The sequence below is a fragment of the Chenopodium album genome, chromosome 11 (assembly GCF_948465745.1).
Source record: "Chenopodium album chromosome 11, dcCheAlbu1.1, whole genome shotgun sequence".
Lineage (NCBI taxonomy): Eukaryota > Viridiplantae > Streptophyta > Magnoliopsida > Caryophyllales > Amaranthaceae > Chenopodium > Chenopodium album.
Genome location: NC_137844.1, coordinates 52,190,617 through 52,209,158, shown reverse-complemented (window position 1 = coordinate 52,209,158; position 18,542 = coordinate 52,190,617). Strand labels below are relative to the sequence as shown.

The 18,542-nt window shown below is 33.1% G+C and overlaps 2 protein-coding genes and 1 pseudogene across 2 annotated transcripts; all 3 read left to right on the top strand.

Moving 5' to 3' along the window:
• Window positions 1-5,897: 5,897 nt before the first annotated feature.
• LOC145569145 (uncharacterized) lies at window positions 5,898-9,361 on the top strand. Its single transcript, XM_081628509.1, has 2 exons — window positions 5,898-6,351; window positions 7,769-9,361. The coding sequence occupies exons 1-2, from the start codon at window positions 6,244-6,246 to the stop codon at window positions 8,984-8,986; spliced, it is 1,326 nt and encodes a 441-aa protein (XP_081484635.1). The 5' UTR covers window positions 5,898-6,243; the 3' UTR covers window positions 8,987-9,361.
• A 1,760-nt stretch (window positions 9,362-11,121) lies between these two features.
• Window positions 11,122-12,219, top strand: LOC145566827 (AP2/ERF and B3 domain-containing transcription factor At1g50680-like). Its single transcript, XM_081626121.1, has one exon. The coding sequence runs from the start codon at window positions 11,122-11,124 to the stop codon at window positions 12,217-12,219; it is 1,098 nt and encodes a 365-aa protein (XP_081482247.1).
• A 631-nt stretch (window positions 12,220-12,850) lies between these two features.
• LOC145569144 (BTB/POZ domain-containing protein At5g41330 pseudogene) lies at window positions 12,851-14,657 on the top strand (annotated as a pseudogene).
• Window positions 14,658-18,542: the final 3,885 nt, after the last annotated feature.

The window sequence follows — 18,542 nt, the reverse complement described above, 5'->3', positions numbered from 1 at the left end:
TGACACATAGCAAAATTACCAAAATTATATAACCTTGATCGTTTCTGTGCCATACGATTTCTACGTACTATCGACCTATGATATAATATCATATTTTGTACTTCGACACTCCGTACTAAACAAGTTAAAGATCTAAGGACTTGTTCTCTTCACTTAAAATAAGGTGTTTTGGTTTGATATCAATATATAATCTGATCAGTTTGATTTTTCCTAGTCTAATATAGTTTGATTTGATATACTAATTTAACTTAATTTTGACCACATTATTGCACTAAGCCACTAATAATAATAATAATAATAATAATAATAATAAATTAAACAAGATCAAGCTAGATTTTGTTAGATTCATAATATCGTTTACTAAGCTGTATATTCCAGCGATGTATGCGAGAGATACTCCACAATGCAAGACATTTTCAACCATCGTAGCTTTAATGAGACCCTAATTTGATTCAATTTTATACATTTGTTATTTTAAATTTCATTTATAGACGTCGAATGATTTTTTATTAGAAAATTGAGTTATTTCCAAAAAAAAATAAAAATAAATTATCGTATACTATTCAAAAATGCAATTTTCTTAGTTAATTTATCTCATGAGACAAGTATTATAAGTATAAATAATACGATATAAGTTTCTAAAATAAGTTGAAAAGAACAAATTCTAAGTTTTATCCCTCACCTAAATCCGTTTAAAGTATACTTGCAAATAGTTTGTCCTCAAAAAGTGAAAATATCCAACATCCAAAGTTTACAATAATAGTACTTCATATTATTCAATAACTAGACTAGATGAAGCCTGTGCGATGCACGGGTCGATCTATTTTTTTTTAAAAAAATATTTTTCATATTCATGTGATTACATTTGTTATTTTATTAGTTGTACGTAATATATCATTTTCTCCGTATTTGTTTTAAAATATTAGATAAAATTCCTAATCTCAAAAGATAATATTTCATATTTAATTAATGTAACTTTAAAATCTCATTGGTCAATCAGCTTATGTGGCACTTGAATTATTTATTGGATATAACTATAATTTATAATCCTACGTAACACGTTAACTTATCTTATGTGGCATAATCCTATTATTGTTTTTTTTAAAATATTAATCCTATGTGGCGCTCTAATAATTTTTAAAAAATAAAAATCCTACGTGACGCTCTAAAAACTCGGGAAAAAACTCCCCTTTATATATATATATTAGATTATCCAAAAACTAAAAACATACCCTAAAGAAAAAAGGTTTAAAAGTGAAGCTTCATGTAAAAAAAACCTAAGAAAAAAAAGGTCTGATTTATGCTTTTAGGAATCAGCAACTGTACAAAAGAAAGCAGATGAACAACCGTGCAAACGTGACGTTTATTTTTAGAGGCGGGACCCACCTCGTCGCACCAAACGCCATCGAGAAGTGGATGGCCACACGTGCACACACACACTTGATTAAACCAACCTTTTTTTTTTCTTTTTCTTCTAATTCTTTTTATAATTGCCTCGGTAAAACAATCACTAATTAGCTACTAATTAAAAAGTGCAACTATACATAACTAGTTAACTACCCCATTTATTTAGACTTAGGGATAAACTCTTATTAGTGTTCCATTTTTGTTTGGACTAAATTACCCTTTTAAAATAAGACTAATTACACGATTACTCGAATTATACTTCACTTGTAATTAAAGGATTATGTTCTTTGTTAGAGAATCTAATGCAACTTGTTAGTTACTCCGTATTTTCATGCTTTTACTTGGCTGTTTGACTCATTCTTAATCAACTATGTTCGTTTAAGAACCACAAAACTAAGGAATCTTTGAATTATTATTAAGTATCAATTTGATGTGAAACTAATAATGCACGACTCCATGAGTAGTGAGTACTATTCAACATGCTAACTTAAGATTTGATATACTCATTATGCAATATAAATATCTATACAACAAAATCCTTAAACATTATTTTTAATTTTCAGATGATACTAGTACTTCATCCATTATTTAAGGGCCTGTTTTGATTTACTGAACTAATTGAGCTGAACTGAACTGAATTGAATTGAACTAAACTGATTGGAGCTGAACTGAATTGAAAAGAGCTGAAATGAATTGTTTATGAGAGAATGAAAGAAATTAGGAACTGAACTGAACTGAACTGATTGGAGCTGAACTGAAATTAAACTGAAGAGAACAAGCCCTAAATATTACAGCAATTACCCTTTAATAAAATTCGCCTATATACACTTATTTTCTTCATGCATTGTAAAAGCCCAATGCACAATGATTCAAATGATTTTTGTTGTTATGTTCACTTTAGTAACTTTCAATCTGCAATATGTCTAGAAAAGCAATAAATATATACTTCGTATTAAATTTAAATGTATATCCTCCCAAAATATATAAAATAGTTTGGTATCACATTATTTTAACCTTTTACAAGATATTGAATTTGAAAGATTCAAAACTACTACGAATATAATTTAATTGTTTTTGTTTTTTTTTTAAAAATACTTGTATATAATTTAATTAATTATTAGCAGTTTTGGAAGGATAAGCAAGCATCTACATGAAAATGATATGAGTGTGTATCTTCAAACTATGACAGATTAATTAGTAGTATAATAATGCATCCCACTCTTAGTGGAAATAGTCTATCAGTATGGATCAACCATGATGTATAATTTATGCAATTAAAAATGCTCGTACCTTTCTTTTTCTTTCCTTTGTTAAATTTTTATTTACAACTTGCAAAGAAAAATAAATTAAAGAATAATAATACTCTTACTAAAGCATTGCTTGGATGAAGATTCATCTTATCAACATATATAGATGCATGCATACTGATGCATGGCTTGGGATGTATAGCGTAAACGTGAGGGTAGTGTGTGACAAATTAAATTAAATTAAATTATAATTCTTTTACCTGTAAAATCGATTTTTTTTTTTTCCGTTTATATTTCCCTGATTTTCATTTATCAAAACTTATTAAAACTTATTTTTGTTATAATTTGAATATAAGTTACTTTTATTGGAACTTATTTTTCTTGAACTGAATTTATCTAAACTTATCTTAACTTAATTGAACTTATCTTAATTTAATTGAACTTAACTTAACTTAATTGAACTTATTAGACATGAAATAAGTGAAAAAGAGGTAAATATGACATGCCGTTATTAGTCCTTTGGAGAGTATTTAGTTTGAAATGGTTAATATAAGTTAAATAGTGAAATAAGAGATAGTCTAAGGGCCTGTTCACTTCAGCTTAATTTCAATTCAGTTCACTTTAGCTCCAATTAGTTCAGTTCAGCTCAGCTCATTCAGTAAATGTGAACAGGCCCTTAAGTTAAAAAGTAAAGAATACTCTATACTTCGTATATAGTTGAGTAGTTGTCTTTACCAGGCCAAATAAAGAAAAAAAGTGATTAATATATTAGCGAACATAATTGAATGTGAAATAATCTGAATTTTATATATATATATATATATATATATATATATATATATATATATATATATATTTTGAGATCATGTGAGAACCAAGGTGAATAATATGAACTAGGAACGGAAATAATCTCAGCCATTGATCGCACTCCATCTAACGGCTCACATTGCACCCGCTCTCATTAATGGCATTCTCGTAATTTAGCTGTTTTCAAACTTTTTTCCAGTTTTTTTAACTTTTGAGACAATTTCATTTACTTTAAGACTGATTTCATTTACTTTTACTAAATTTTCATTTACTTTTGAGAAATGAAACTGGAAACTACTTTATAAAGTTAAAATATTACAAAAATGCCATTAATAACACGGGAAGCATGTGAGTCGTCCGATTAACATGATCTAAGGGCCTAGATTAGTTCCTAGTTATTATTTTAGCCTTGGTTCTCATTATAACTTGGTTCTCTCTCTCTCTCTCTCTCTCTCTCTCTCTCTCTCTCTCTCTCTCTCTCTCTCTCTCTCTCTCTCTCTCTCTCTCTCTCTCTCTCTCTCTCTCTCTCTCTCTCTCTCTCTCTCTCTCTCTCTATATATATATATATATATATATATATATATATATATATATATATATATAAACTCCTATGTATTGCATGATTTATTTTTTATTTTTTTTAAAATGATCTATTATTCCAAATATATCTACCTCATTGAAGTTTCGTTAAGTATATACAAAATATCATTCGTGATGGATTAATCTATACATTCTTCTTAATTAGGCCGCCTTGTTCACTTCACCTTATTTTTGTTGAACTGAAATTAATTTTACTGAACCGAAATTATTATTGCTGAAGTGAAATTATTTTTTCTTTACTGATTTTCTATTATATTTCTTCTTTATAGTTACTGAATTTTACAGAACTGAACTTATACTTACTGAACTGAAATTATTTTTACCGAACTGAAATTATTTTTACTTAATATTATTAATCTAAGGTAAAGTGAACAGGGCTTTAGTGTTAAATGCACTTAGGTCATGGGAGAGAACTAATTTCAATGATTTATTTCTCTCGTATGATTAATTCATTAACTTACTCGCGTCACCTTGTTTTTTTTTTTCGACAGATGATGATAACATCATAGTAGCCTCGTAGGCCAATTGAAGGTTGCTTCTTTGCCACCAATAATAAACATCTCTCAGCTAATTTGTAACGCATACTTAACCACCAATAGATACCTCTTTTCCGCATAAATGTGCTAGTGACCAGGCCAGTGGCTTATTTGAAATAAATTATGCTCGTAATGAATAATTTACATCCACTTATAGATCTACTTCATATGTGCGTCATATAAATCTATTTTTCTTCTTTCAAAAGAAGATATATATATATATATATATATATATATATATATATATATATATATATATATATATATATATATATATATATATATATATATATATATATATTTTTTTTTTTCTCATCTGATCTGTTTTTTCTTAGGGCTTACTCTCTGAAATTAATTGCACATTTTTTTTAAAAAAAAATCACGAAACCTTACCATGTTACTCATAGAAGAAAAAACATGCATTTTATCTGTTTCATTTGGGAAATATTTCAGCCTATTATATTTTAGCCTGAAATCAATCATTATATTTTGTTTTTCTTTTGATTTCAGTAGATCATGGGGTCAATTCTCACCCTATCCTGTAGACTTTATTCATATTACATTGTAGAAAGAAAAAAAAAATATTTTGCCCATACTTAAAGTTTTAAATACCAAATAAATTATGGTTCAACAATATCTACCATAAATGAGCTTTAATATTTTTAAGATGGTGGAATTTATAGTATTATTATCATATGCGGTGGAATGTGACAATGTGAAAAAAATAAAAATGAAAAGAGTAAAGGTAGAATAATAAGCCTATCATCTATCACGTGCATCTAATAATGGAGATAGACAACGGCAGTAATTTTTAATGTGCAAGTGTCATACACTCATACCCTTACATTTAATTCTCTCTGTTTTCATTTTCATTTTATTTTTGCTAAATTTATTTTATATATATTTATACACAAATTCTTATATGTAGCGCTCAGACAGTGTGACTAATCTCATAAGCGTTATTTTGTTATATAATTACTTTGTTTTTTTTATAAGAGGTTATATAATATGATCAGCCACATATAAAAATACAAGATGCACTGATGTTCGAATTTATATTTATATTTATAAATTCCTCATTAAAAACCATCACAAGTCACTTGTTGGCTTTTGGCAATGGTACACATGAAAATTAGACTCTAAATTAAGGGTATATTTGTCAATGCAAAGTTGATGGTAGTAATAATTACAGAATCAGATGTAAAAATAGCTTTTAGAAGTAAACTTTAAAAAGCTTTGGATTTTCTGATAATAATTATAATAATAATCAAGTCATTGCCGTGTTTGACCCCAAAAGCCATTTAAGAGAGAATTCAGCAGCAGACATTCAGAAGCTTAGTTTTAGAGAGAGAAATTTGTTGAGAGAGAGAAATTTTCAGATTTTTAGAGATTTGGGATTTATTGTTCTTAAATTGGGGTTTTCTTATTTGTTTTATTTTTTTCTAAGTCAAAATCAACCCTAAATAACTTGTTTAAGCTTCTTGTGTTAGTTTCTGAATCAAAGTTTTGATTTTGGATTCTGGGTTCTCTTCAGAATTTCATAATATTTCTGGGTTTTTGTTTTTTTACTTGGTTAATCTGAATTTGATTGTGTATGTGATTTTCTAGAGAGAGAAAGTGTTAGTTTTTTTTAGAGAGAGAAAGAGATGAACAGAGGAGGAGATGGGGAGATGAATAGTGCTATGGAGACCGTCAGCGCAGCTGCTACTGCGATCGCTTCTGCTGAGTCTCGGGTCCCACCTTCTTCTGTTCAGGTAATTTCACCAATTTCATTTATTTATTTACTTATATTTTTGGAATATTTGTGAAATTTATCAAGATAAAAAGGCAGGGGAAATGGTAGTTTTCTTGATTTTGCTTAATCAAATGAAGTGGGTTTTGCTGTTTATTTAAGTTTGTGCTAGATTCAAGATCTGGGTCTTTTATATATGCTCAAAATTTATAAAATTTGAGATTCAAAATGTTGAATATGTGAATTATAAGTGAGTTTTTGAAGTAGGTTTTGTTGGTTACTGTTTGATTGTTATGAAATGTTTAGAGAGTGAAACTTGTATTGTAAAATGATCTGAATTTGATTGATTGTTGCTGAACTTGTAAATAGAAGTCTGTTGTATAATAGTCAAAGCTGAAATCCGAAATCCGAAATCGCCTTTGCTCCTAACAAAGATTGATATAAATAATTGGAGGCAGTATGAGAGTATGAGACCATGTGTTTGTATCATAGACAAGTTTCATAGGAGTAGTAATAAAAGAAACTTAGTCTAATTAGCAAGTGACGCGATAACTTCAGTGTTTAATGAATCGTGAGACTCCTTGATGATTTGGTGTTGTGAATGGTAATAATATTATGATGGTATAGAGTATTTGTAAGGTGACGGGTGAGTAAAATGGCTATAGAACATATCGGGACATTGAGGACTTGATATATGCAAAATGTTGATTGTTGGAGTCTGTATAAGGTAGGTTGAATAAGGATGATACAGATGTGTTCATAGTCTTCTCTGTATCTCATCACCTGATCTGTTTTGTTTTGTTTCAAGTGTAGCTGAGTAGTATCCAGGAAATTTGACATTTTGTCGATCATGTCCTCATGTGATATACATTTGTGACTATATGGTGCATTTGTGGCAATCCCTGAACTTGAGTAATACTTGCAAGGATATATGTCGTGATGCCTGCTTGACCAGTTGACCCTCCAAGGGTATGATTCAATGATTCATATTAAGCATATCTCGTTGATTTGTTTTACAACAGATTTCAAGGCTCTTTCCTTTCACATAAAGATAAAACCCTTATACACATCTTAGGCTAATTATTGTCAAATTGTTTAAGCAAGCTACATCTTTTCTGGTGATACCTATCCCCAAAACTGACAATCTGATGTAATAATTTTATCATAAATATGCTCATTGTAAAATTTTCTGATGGTTGATGAGGATGCTTTTTATAAAAGAAAAAAGAAAAAAAGGTATGTGTACATGATGTGCTTATTCACGAATCCTCCTATGCAATATATTGGAAGTTTAAGAATAAGATTACTTTGTATGTCAGTTTGCTCATAGTGTGGTGACTGCTAAACTTGCGCCACTATGTGGACTGTGGTTACATATGATAGTTTGGTCTCTGGTCTTTGATAGTTTGTCTAATACAAATGATTCTCTTACTTTGCAGAAACGAAGGTGGAGTGGCTGTTTGAGCACATATTGGTGTTTTGGTTCCCAAAAGAATAGCAAAAAATTTGGACATGCTGTCCTTGTCCCTGAGCCAACACCACAAGGAAATGGAGTTGCTGCATCTACATCTGAACATTCAACTCAACCATCTGCCATCAGAATGCCTTTTGTTGCTCCTCCCTCATCTCCTGCATCATTTCTTCCTTCAGAACCACAATCAGTATTACATTCTCCTGCAACCTCTGTAGGTCTTAACTCTCACTCTCCTAATTTGTACTCTCCGCCTAGTGGACCCTGTTCTATTTTTGCCATTGGCCCATATGCCCATGAGACACAATTAGTCACTCCTCCTGTCTTCTCGACATACACTACCGAACCTTCCACGGCCCCTTTCACTCCGCCTCCCGAGTCAGTTCATCTGACAACTCCTTCCTCTCCTGAGGTGCCGTTTGCTCAACTTCTTGATCCCATTCACCGATATGGTGATGCAGGTCATAGGTTCCCTCCATCACATTATGATTTTCAATCCTATCTTCTTCATCCTGGAAGCCCTGTGGGCCCTCTTATTTCACCTGGTTCTGCTGTCTCAGGATCAGGCACATCCTCACCCTTTCCTGACCCCTATTTCCCTGATATACGATATGGAGTCCCTCAGAAGCTGCTAACCCTTGAAGTGGGGCCCATGCGTGAATGGGGTTCACAGCAAGCATCGGGCTCTGTGACTCCAGATGCTGTCCAGCCTCAGTCTCGAGACAACATCCTTTTGGATCGACAAGATTCTGTGCTTTCATCACTTCCAAATATACCCAATGGACACAGAAACAATGATTATCTCATTGATCATCGTGTCTCTTTTGAGCTTACATCCGAAGATGTGGTGAGGTGTGTGGAAAAGAAGCCCACAGCGTTGCCTAAAGCACTGCAGCACGCCGATGACAGAGATTACAATACTAACAACTCAGTTGATGACTGTACTAGTGCTGGAACTTCTGAGAAGGGGCAGACAAATTTCGAGGAGGGACAGAGGCATCATAAGCAGCGTGCTGCCTCTCTCGGTTCAATAAAGGAATTCAATTTCGACCATGTAAATGGTTTGGATTCAGATAAACCATGTATCAACTCGAACTGGTGGGCCAATGAAAAGGTTATAGGCAAAGAAGAAGCTCCCTGCCAAAACTGGTCCTTTTTTCCGGTGATGCAGTCGGGTGTCAGCTAGTAGATATGTAAGTATGTTGGGTGGTCCAAACCCTGCTTCCAATGTACTCACACACACACACACAACACATGAAACACATTAATTTGTTGGTCCCTTAACGAAAGTTATCGGGGGGTGTAGTTCGATGCTGACTTCAGATAGATGGATCCATTAGGATTACTGTGATTTCCTTTTTGATCCTTTTTGAAGTAGATTGAATCTTAAGGGATGGAGGATGGGCAATGTTTTGTTAGAAATAGGGTATGGATAATATAGTATTTTTACTTCTATCAGAAGAACTAACCCTCTAGTCCATAGTCCTTTAGGCCTTGTTTGTCTGTATGCATTTTGGAATGTATAATACATATAGTGGCAGTTAGCAATGCTAGTACAGATTTTAAAAAACTCTCTTTCTTGGTAATTTCTCTCTTTTCAGGTCCAATTCTCTTCTTAAAAAGGTTTTGGTTGTTCTGTGGCACCCACGTGGATGCTGCTTCATGCTTCACCCGAACGGAAGGACCTGTTGAAGTGTTGATAACTGATCCGATTGATTATAAACCCAACCAAGATTCGTCAATGAATCATCGATTTAAACACGAAGTTGAAACTCGGAAACTGTATTCGTTTGACCTAAATCAAACCCGAACCCAACCTTGAGCTCACTAAAACTATTGTAAAATTGCACGTAACCCGTCCTTCGAACCCGACTTGGCTAAAAGTTTATTTGTGCAAAACTGCAAAAGGGTTCAAATCCGAAGTATTAGATTGATTGACTAATGACCTGTTTGACATGATTACGGTGGATAAATTACAAATATATTCTTTTAGACAAATATATTTGCCATTAATAAAGGCGTGACAATTTTTATTTGTGCTAATTTGATTAATTGTATTTATTGATCCTTAATCGTTCGTTGATCACTCCTCAATCCTCATTCAACAAAAGAGATTCTTTCCCATCTATTTTTATACGAGTATCTTCTAATTTTTTAAATTGTGATATCTTTCGTTACACACAATTAAAAATCAAAAGTTGCTTAACATTAGAGAGGTTTAATTTTGTGCTAAATCTTAGAAAAATAAAAAGAAGGAAAAAATAAAAAACAAAAACGGAAGGAAATCTCATAAATTTGTCAAAGGAGTGATTTTGAGCCATAATAGAATCAAAATTTGACAGGGGACCTTTATTACAGGGATTTCATTACATGATTTTTGTTAACAATTTTATTACATAAAATTAAGAAAGTAAAATTTTGGCTACTTTTATTTAAATTAACTAAGGATTTGCTGTGATATCTTAAGGATATATATGTTTTTTTTGAGGAAATATCTTAAGGATATATAATTCCCCAAAATAAATCTCTTCCCAAAATAATTTTTTGATACTCTTCTATTTTATAAATCTGTGTTTGGTTATTGTGTATTAAAACTCATACAAGATGTTTGCTCCCTAATTTCTTTACATTTTGCAACAAAATCCATCTTCTCTTTATGCAACTTGGTAATCACAACTTCAGTTCAGGTATGCTCTAAACTTATACAAGTATTTAATTTAAATTGATTTCTGTATATTAATTTAATCGTTGTTTTTACAACAATATGATATTCATTCATAAAGTTTCAATCTTTAATGGATAATATTCCATGTGCTTATTCAATGCCTAATCTCAATGATCACTCTATTCTATCAATTATGAATACTTGAGTTATTATGAATTCTAGCCAAGTCTCTAGTTCATATCTATGTAAAATTTATAAAAGCGGAGGGAGTAATTTTTTTTTTTACCTTGATTGTTGGTGTGTAAGGTGTCAATCTGAATGTTCGGGTCGGATTCGGTGAGGTCGGGTCTAAATTAAAACTTAAGTCATGTTAAATTATCGTGTCCATGCTAGTCGAAATCTGAATTAGCTATTTTTCGAGTCGGATTTAGATCGGATCGGTCGAGTCAAGTTTTGACACTTCCTTATATTCAATACATATTGGTTTAATGGTTAGCCAACTAGTGTACTGATCATTTGCTGGCTAATTATTCAAATTTCGGTTTCATAATCAATTGAAACAAATCAATTTTCAATTACATGTAAACAATTTATTGTTTTTGTTATAGTTAAATTGAATTTAAATGAGTTGATTGACATAGGAGTAATTTCAATTAATGGAAGAAGAGAGGATGTCAAGCACAATGACTAAAGCAGAAGCCTCAGATTCAAACAGCTCCAATTCTCAACCAAAAAGGCCCAACACAGTTAATAGGCCCAACACTGTTGATAGGCCCAATACTGTTGATAGGCCCAACAGGCAACATGGTGGTTCTTCTAAATACAAGGGTGTTGTATATCAACAAAATGGTCATTGGGGAGCACAAATTTACGCCAACCACCACAGGATTTGGTTGGGCACCTTCAAAACCGAGGCGACAGCCGCTGCTGCCTATGATAGCGCCGCCATCAAGCTACGACACGGGAACTCCGGTGATGCCCATCGAAACTTCCCATGGACTGCTCTTACCATATATGAGCCCAATTTTCAAGCCCACTATAGTACTGATCAAGTGCTAAACATGATCAAAGACGGGTCTTACCAAACTAAATTTAGTGAATATTTGTCATCCATTTCCCAAGTGAGCAATGTCCAAACAAGCAATAATAATAATAATAATAATAATAATAGCATGAACAAGCAAGAAGGGTACTATTGTCAAGAACTATTTAGGAAGGAATTGACCCCAAGCGACGTTGGAAAGCTCAATAGGCTTGTGATTCCAAAAAGGTACGCTATAAAGTATTTTCCCGTTAAAGATAACAATGGAAGGAAATTCGGTGTATGTGAAGGTGAAGAAGAGGGTGGCGATCAAGGAGGAGACATGGAGTTATTATTCTATGACAATACAATGAAGAGTTGGAATTTTCGGTATTGTTATTGGAAGAGTAGCCAAAGTTTTGTGTTTACTAGAGGATGGAACAAGTTTGTAAGGGTCAAGGAATTAGAAGCTAAAGATATTGTTACTTTTTATACGTGTGAGTTTAGAGAAAATGAGGCTAATGATGTGAAGAAGTTTTGGATGATTGATGTTGTGAAATGTAACAAAGGAAATGATGAAAATGTAGCAAAAAATAATAATGTAGTTGACAAGGAGAAAGGAATTTTGCATGGAAGCGAGTTATCGTTGGTTCAAGGTGAAGCAGTTGGGACCAAGAAAAATAAGGGGTTAAAGTTATTTGGTGTTCAACTTGTGCCTGCTAGTTACCAATAATATTTGCATCCATTTCCTTTCTTCTAAGTTTTAATATCTTGTAATTTCGATCTCTACATTGGGTTTTAATATATGATAATTGTTCGGTTGTGAAACTCCCTTGGTTGGAGTATTTTTCATTGATCATATTTATACTAATACAAGATATTATTCCAAAAGATATTTGGAAACCTAATGAGATCAAAAGTACAAATTACAAAATATTATCCTTAACCTTAGATGAAAATTGTATATTGTATCAATAATGTTGCTTCATTTGTGAAATTTAGTGGGACTTGGATGTGCCCAATTTCATGCTAATGAAAATGGCTAGTAACATTTTCTTTTTCCTCTTCATCACTTGCACTCCCTCTCGTAAATCTTTCACCCCCTTTCGTGAACCGCCGCAAACCATTGACAATTCGATATCCCCTTGTTGCCCTCCTAACCCGACTCATCTCTCATTTCTCTTCACTTTGCCTTCCTCTCTTCGTACGAATCGTACCAATCCAAGACTAAAGTTGTTTTTATTGCTGTTAAACCAACACAATGCAAATAACATCGTAACATTTGTAAGGATACTTGAGCAATTGTATTGTTAACCATGATTAGAAATTTAACTTACTTGTATTTTTATTTCTACTAGAGGGTATAAACTGAAAAGCGCAAAATGCACTTTAATCAAACTTTGTGATTAGACCGCCTGCAACCTACATTGTCTTCTCCGAAGTCAAACTTTCAACTGAAGTTTACGCTCTCTTCTCTACTGGAAATCAAGCAACCAAAGCTACCACCTAAGCTTCTCAATGAATTCTTCAATTGAATCTCAAAATCCCAAATCTGAATCTACTATTGTAACCCTAAATGTTGGTGGTGAACTCTTTCAAACCACCCAAAAAACCCTAACCCTAGCTGGCCCCAATTCCTTCCTTTCCACCATTTCTTCTTCTTCTTCAAATTCAGATGTACCCTTTATCGATCGAGACCCTCAATTGTTCTCAATCTTTCTCTCTCTCCTTAGAACTGGTATTCTTCCCTCAAAATCCAAAAATTTCGATTTTCATGACCTAATTTTCGAATCCCAATTCTATGGAATTGAGCCAATTTTAATCAATTCTCTCTCCAACCCATCTCAATTCAACCCATTAATTCTCCAGAAATCGTTGTTTCTTCCCTTAAATGGTAGAGATTCAATTTCTGCTATCTCTACGACGTCGTTTGGTTCTGTTCATGTTGCTCATGGTAGTAAAATCACTTCCTTTGACTGGTCTTTGAGTAGAAAGTCAACGATTTTGACTGAATTTGTTGCAGTCGATTCATTATTGGCAGTTGCCCCTGATGTAGTGGCTGCTGGTGCCACTGATTTTTCTGGGTTGCAAATAATTGATCTGGAAAAGGGTTTTGTGAGGGAGTGTTTGAATTGGGAGAATTCAACTAGGTCTAGTTCAAATGTTCAGGCCATTGGTTCATCCAATGAGCACTTGTTTACTAGTTTCGAATCGAGTCGGAGGAACTCGAATGCTATTGTGGTTTATGATCTCTTAGGTGATTTTAGGCCTGTTTTCGAGATTGCTCGAAATGAGATATATGGTGCTGATTTTGATTGTTCTACTATCCCAGCAACAAAATTAAGTTGGGTTTCAAGTTATAATTTGTTAATGGCATCTGGTTCTCATAGTGGACCAACAGGTGTAGTAGGTAGTATAAAATTGTGGGATGTTAGGTCTGGTAATGTAGTGTGGGAAATGAAGGAGAAAGTAGATTGCTTTGCTGATGTCGCGGTTTCGAGTTCTTTGCCATGTATGTTTAAAGTTGGTATCAATTCTGGTGAAGTTTTCTTCCTGGATTTAAGAAATCTTGGCTCTGAAAGTGAATGGGTTTGTTTAGGAAATCGAACGAAGTTGATTAATTCGAAAAAAGAGGGATTAGGATGTAAAGTTGAATGTCATGGGAGTGATGTATTTGTTAGTAAAGGTGGAGATATAGAGTTATGGTCTGAGGTATTGGTTGATTCTTCATTAAGTGGTGAAAATGTGTTGGGTGGTAGAGTTTATAAGAGGACTTTGATGGGAAGAGCTAAGGATATGGGAGGTGACAAAATTACCAATTTGAGATTTGGTGGGAACAAGATGTTTGTCACAAGGAAGGATCAGCAGCTTGTTGAAGTTTGGCAAGGCGCTACCGAAGGGTTGTGATTGTGGATCATGACAATCTTTTGGTAATCCTTTCACTTGGATACTACTATACTAGTCCTTGATTTTTGAAATTAGATACTAGTATTATTTTACTTGAATGTAACATTAGCTCTTTGTAATTCTTGTTTAATTGTAAATGCATGTTTACTCGGAATGTAACATTAGCCCTTTGTAGTTATTGTTTAACTGTAAATGCATGTTGTATTCTGTTATTCTTCTACTTCTAGTGAAGGAAATAGATTGGCAAGAGGTAATTCTTCATCATGTTCTTTTGTATGATATTATGTGAATCAATGATGATGTATGAGAAATGTTTGGGGTTACTTGTTCGTGGTAGTGTAGTCGATTAGAAACGATTAATTAGATGCATCTTTAACAGGTTTTCAAATAGTTATGCTGCTATACTTGTTGAACCGTTTGCAAAAATGTTGGTGATGCTGATGAAGGTTGAATGTAAACAGTTTTGTTTTGCAATGTAACCGCCTTTAGCTTTAGCTACAATATGCTCCCATGACTCCGCTAGTAGCTTAGACCACTTCGCCCAGCTTACTTGTATTACCATTTGCCACCGACCCATCCAAGGAGGGTTCTATGTATCAGCCACGGAACCACTTTCAACATATTCAGTTATTCACACCAGACAGCAGCTATTGGCATTCGGATGGAGTACCTATACCTCAGGGCTATGTTGTGAATTTCAATTTGATTGGGGTCACCAATATTAATGTACAAAATTTAGGGACTAACAATGAAACTTCCAAATAAAAAGGGAAATATGTTTCTCAGTTACAGAATTTCTTAATTTGTTCTACCTCTTGTAAGTTTAGCACAAGGATTTATTTACAATGGAAGATGATTGAAAATTTGATCCACATCCAATACGATATCTTAGGATATCTGATCCTATACTAATTTCGGATCAGATATAGAATTTTGAATATGGGATACTTATTTGGATATCAATTTTTGGATTTTCAAATATCCAAAAATTTTGGATTTCGGATAATGGATACTCCGTATTGTTTTACATTTTCTTTACAAAAATTCAAAATTCAAAAATTATTATATAATAATATTGGATATAATTTTCAAATTTCGGATATTGAAACCTTTTGGATCGAATTCGGATATTGGATATCGGACATTTATTGGATCCGATCCGTGCTCACCCCATGAGGCATGAGAATATGATGTCTGTTGTCTATGATCAAAGCAGAGTTTTCGGATTGCGAAAAATAAGAAAACTTCAGATCCAAACAATTCTAACCCTCCGCAATAAAGGCCCAAAGTGTTAAAAGGCCTAACAAGATAAGTTTGCAAGGATTAAAAAATTAGAGGCTGATCTATAATGTTGAAGATGTGAACATTGATGTTAAAATACGGTTATACGGAGTACTGAAATGTAATGTGGTTTATCAGACTCCCAACCCATATAAGCATCAATTCATGGGGATCAATAGAGAGTAGAGACAAGAAAGACAAGGGGTTTAATTACTTTACTCAGTGTTCAATTAGTGCCTACTAACCGTGATGAAAACATATAGACAACAATAATTTACAAGTTAGCTTCACATCGATCCTTTATCAAGATTTAAATTGGAAAGAAAAAAATAGTCTAACCATTCGTTAGATTATTAATTACAGAAAATAGTGCAATCCATCTCAATTACATTAAAAGTTTTAAAAAATTTCATGTGACTAAAATAATGTGTGTTGTCGTATATTATCCAACAAATAGTTGCAGCAATCTCCTATAATATTACGCAACCGAATCTCGATTGGATGAGTTAATTACAAATAATGGACATGGACATGGCCATGGCCCCTTGTAACTTAATGAGCTTATCAGTTCCACCATTTATAATAATTATAAGAATTTGATATGGACATGTTGTTGTATGAAGTTGGATTTGGGGTTGCATTTATTACTCATATCATGGTTAAGGTCTTACGCCCGTTTGATTTGGCTGCCGTGATCGAGAAGACAATATAACTAGTGCGGCATGTGCTATATACTGATATTCATTTTCTACGTACAACCCATCACCTTATATATTTTTTATCCCTTCTTGTTCAATCATATATGAAGTATCATCAATTTATCTATATTGTCTATGTTTAAATTTTTTTTTTCCCTTTTCTTATAGAAATCAAATACATATGGGTGATGTTTCGGGTGATTTTGTGATTTTCCCTTGGGACTCTTGTCACGCTCTCCTGACAAGTAGACTCGGACACGTGCAAAACACGAATATTCCGGTGACGGAATATTCGCCTCCGACGGTTAAGTTAGTAACCTGAGATCGGAAAAACTAGAGAGAGAAAGTAGAGTGAAGCTGAAACTGTTTTATGCTCTATTAAATGATACGTCTTAATCCACCCCTCCCATCATAAATGATTGGGGTATTTATAGGGGTGGGGATCTGAGCTTTTTAGGGTTTTGTTCCCTAGAATGACGTTTTCTGATTGACGACACAATCAGGTAGGGACATGTGTCCTTGGGAAGCGCCGTTTTGCGGCTTTCTCGGAATTTGGGCCTCCTGATGTAAGGAGGCCCTTTTCTCTCTAATTCAGGTGCTCTTAAAAGGGGTTTGCATACGTAGTATCTTCCTATAATGACACGTGTCGCCCTTTGATTGGGCCACGTGTCACTAGGGGGATTGGTCCACGCTTTGGGGTAATTTTCACTCCAAACAGGCGATATGGCTTATTTGAATATACTACCTGTGTTTCTTATTACGTGCAACAAGGAGTATTATTTGTGATATAAAAAATTTCTTTGCTACACATTATAAGAAACGAAGGTAGTAGATCAGAGACTCTATTAAATTAGGTCACCAAACACATTTACATTTGTATCCTTGGTAATAAACTATTTGATCACAAAATTTTTGCCATTTATATACTTTGTAGCTAAGATAATTTGTTAAGAATCAATTAAACTATAGACACGATACAACCTCACTCATTTATCTTTTAAATTGAATCAAGACATAAAATGAAACATAAATACAGTTGTACCGTTATACTGTGTACTCTTGACAAAACCAATTGTATAATGCACAATCAAGCTCAAGCAAAACTAGGTAGAGTTGATGGGGGGAACTCACCTTATGACTTTTAAGTCACAAGTTTGAGCCCCACTAACTACAGAATGTTTAGGAGTAGGGGGATTCCCTTACCTTTCTCCTCTACTCTCAAGCGTCAACCTACGAACTTAGATTAACTAAACCTGTAAAAATTATTGGTTCAGTAATCTTTCATCTTACCTTAAAAAAAAAAAAAAAAAAATGTCATGCCCTACTACGTATATCGTATTGATGATACTCGTGTATTGCCTTGTCCTATGTCACATGGAATTATGGACTTTGATGTCTATGCATTATATATTATTGAAATAGTAGCTGTCAAAATGAAACAATTGTAAGTGGACATTTAGTAATTAGCCTCTTTATTTGTTGCACTAAAGCTTGAAACTTATTAATAGGGCTGATTACAACTAGGCAGACAATATTTTGTACTTTCTTTTAGATAAAAATCCAAGTAATTTTAGTATTCAAAGCATGGGCCTCTTATGTTGGACTTGACAATGGGTCTATATTTGTATGATTTGAGTTACCATCTAGGGCCCATCGGCCTCTACTTCCACAATATCGATAAATCACTTTATTTATCTTTTAGGTAGCCAAGCTACTATATTTGCTTTATTGTATTATCTCCGTTTCTTATAAGTTGATACAGAGTATACTAAATCGACATATTTAAGGGGAGAAATAATTACGTAGTAAAAGAATTTAGAAAAAGACATAAAACTATATTCCGTATTTATTTATTTATTACAGTATGTGATCTGAATTCTGAAATGATTGAATACATTTTACAAACACAACAAACGACCAATCAATTAAAAGACATATTCCATGACAAGGAATTGTTATTGCCAAAAATTGATAAATAAAAGATACGTTGATCACAATAACTATTGATATTATTCACTTAAAAAATAAAAAATGATTACAAACAAAATAAATGAGGTGAGATTAAAATTGATATCATTCCCTTAATATTGATATCCCCAGACATGCCATAAGTTGTGATGATGAATGATAATGATTAGTATGATCATCTTCACCAATATTGATTTTATTT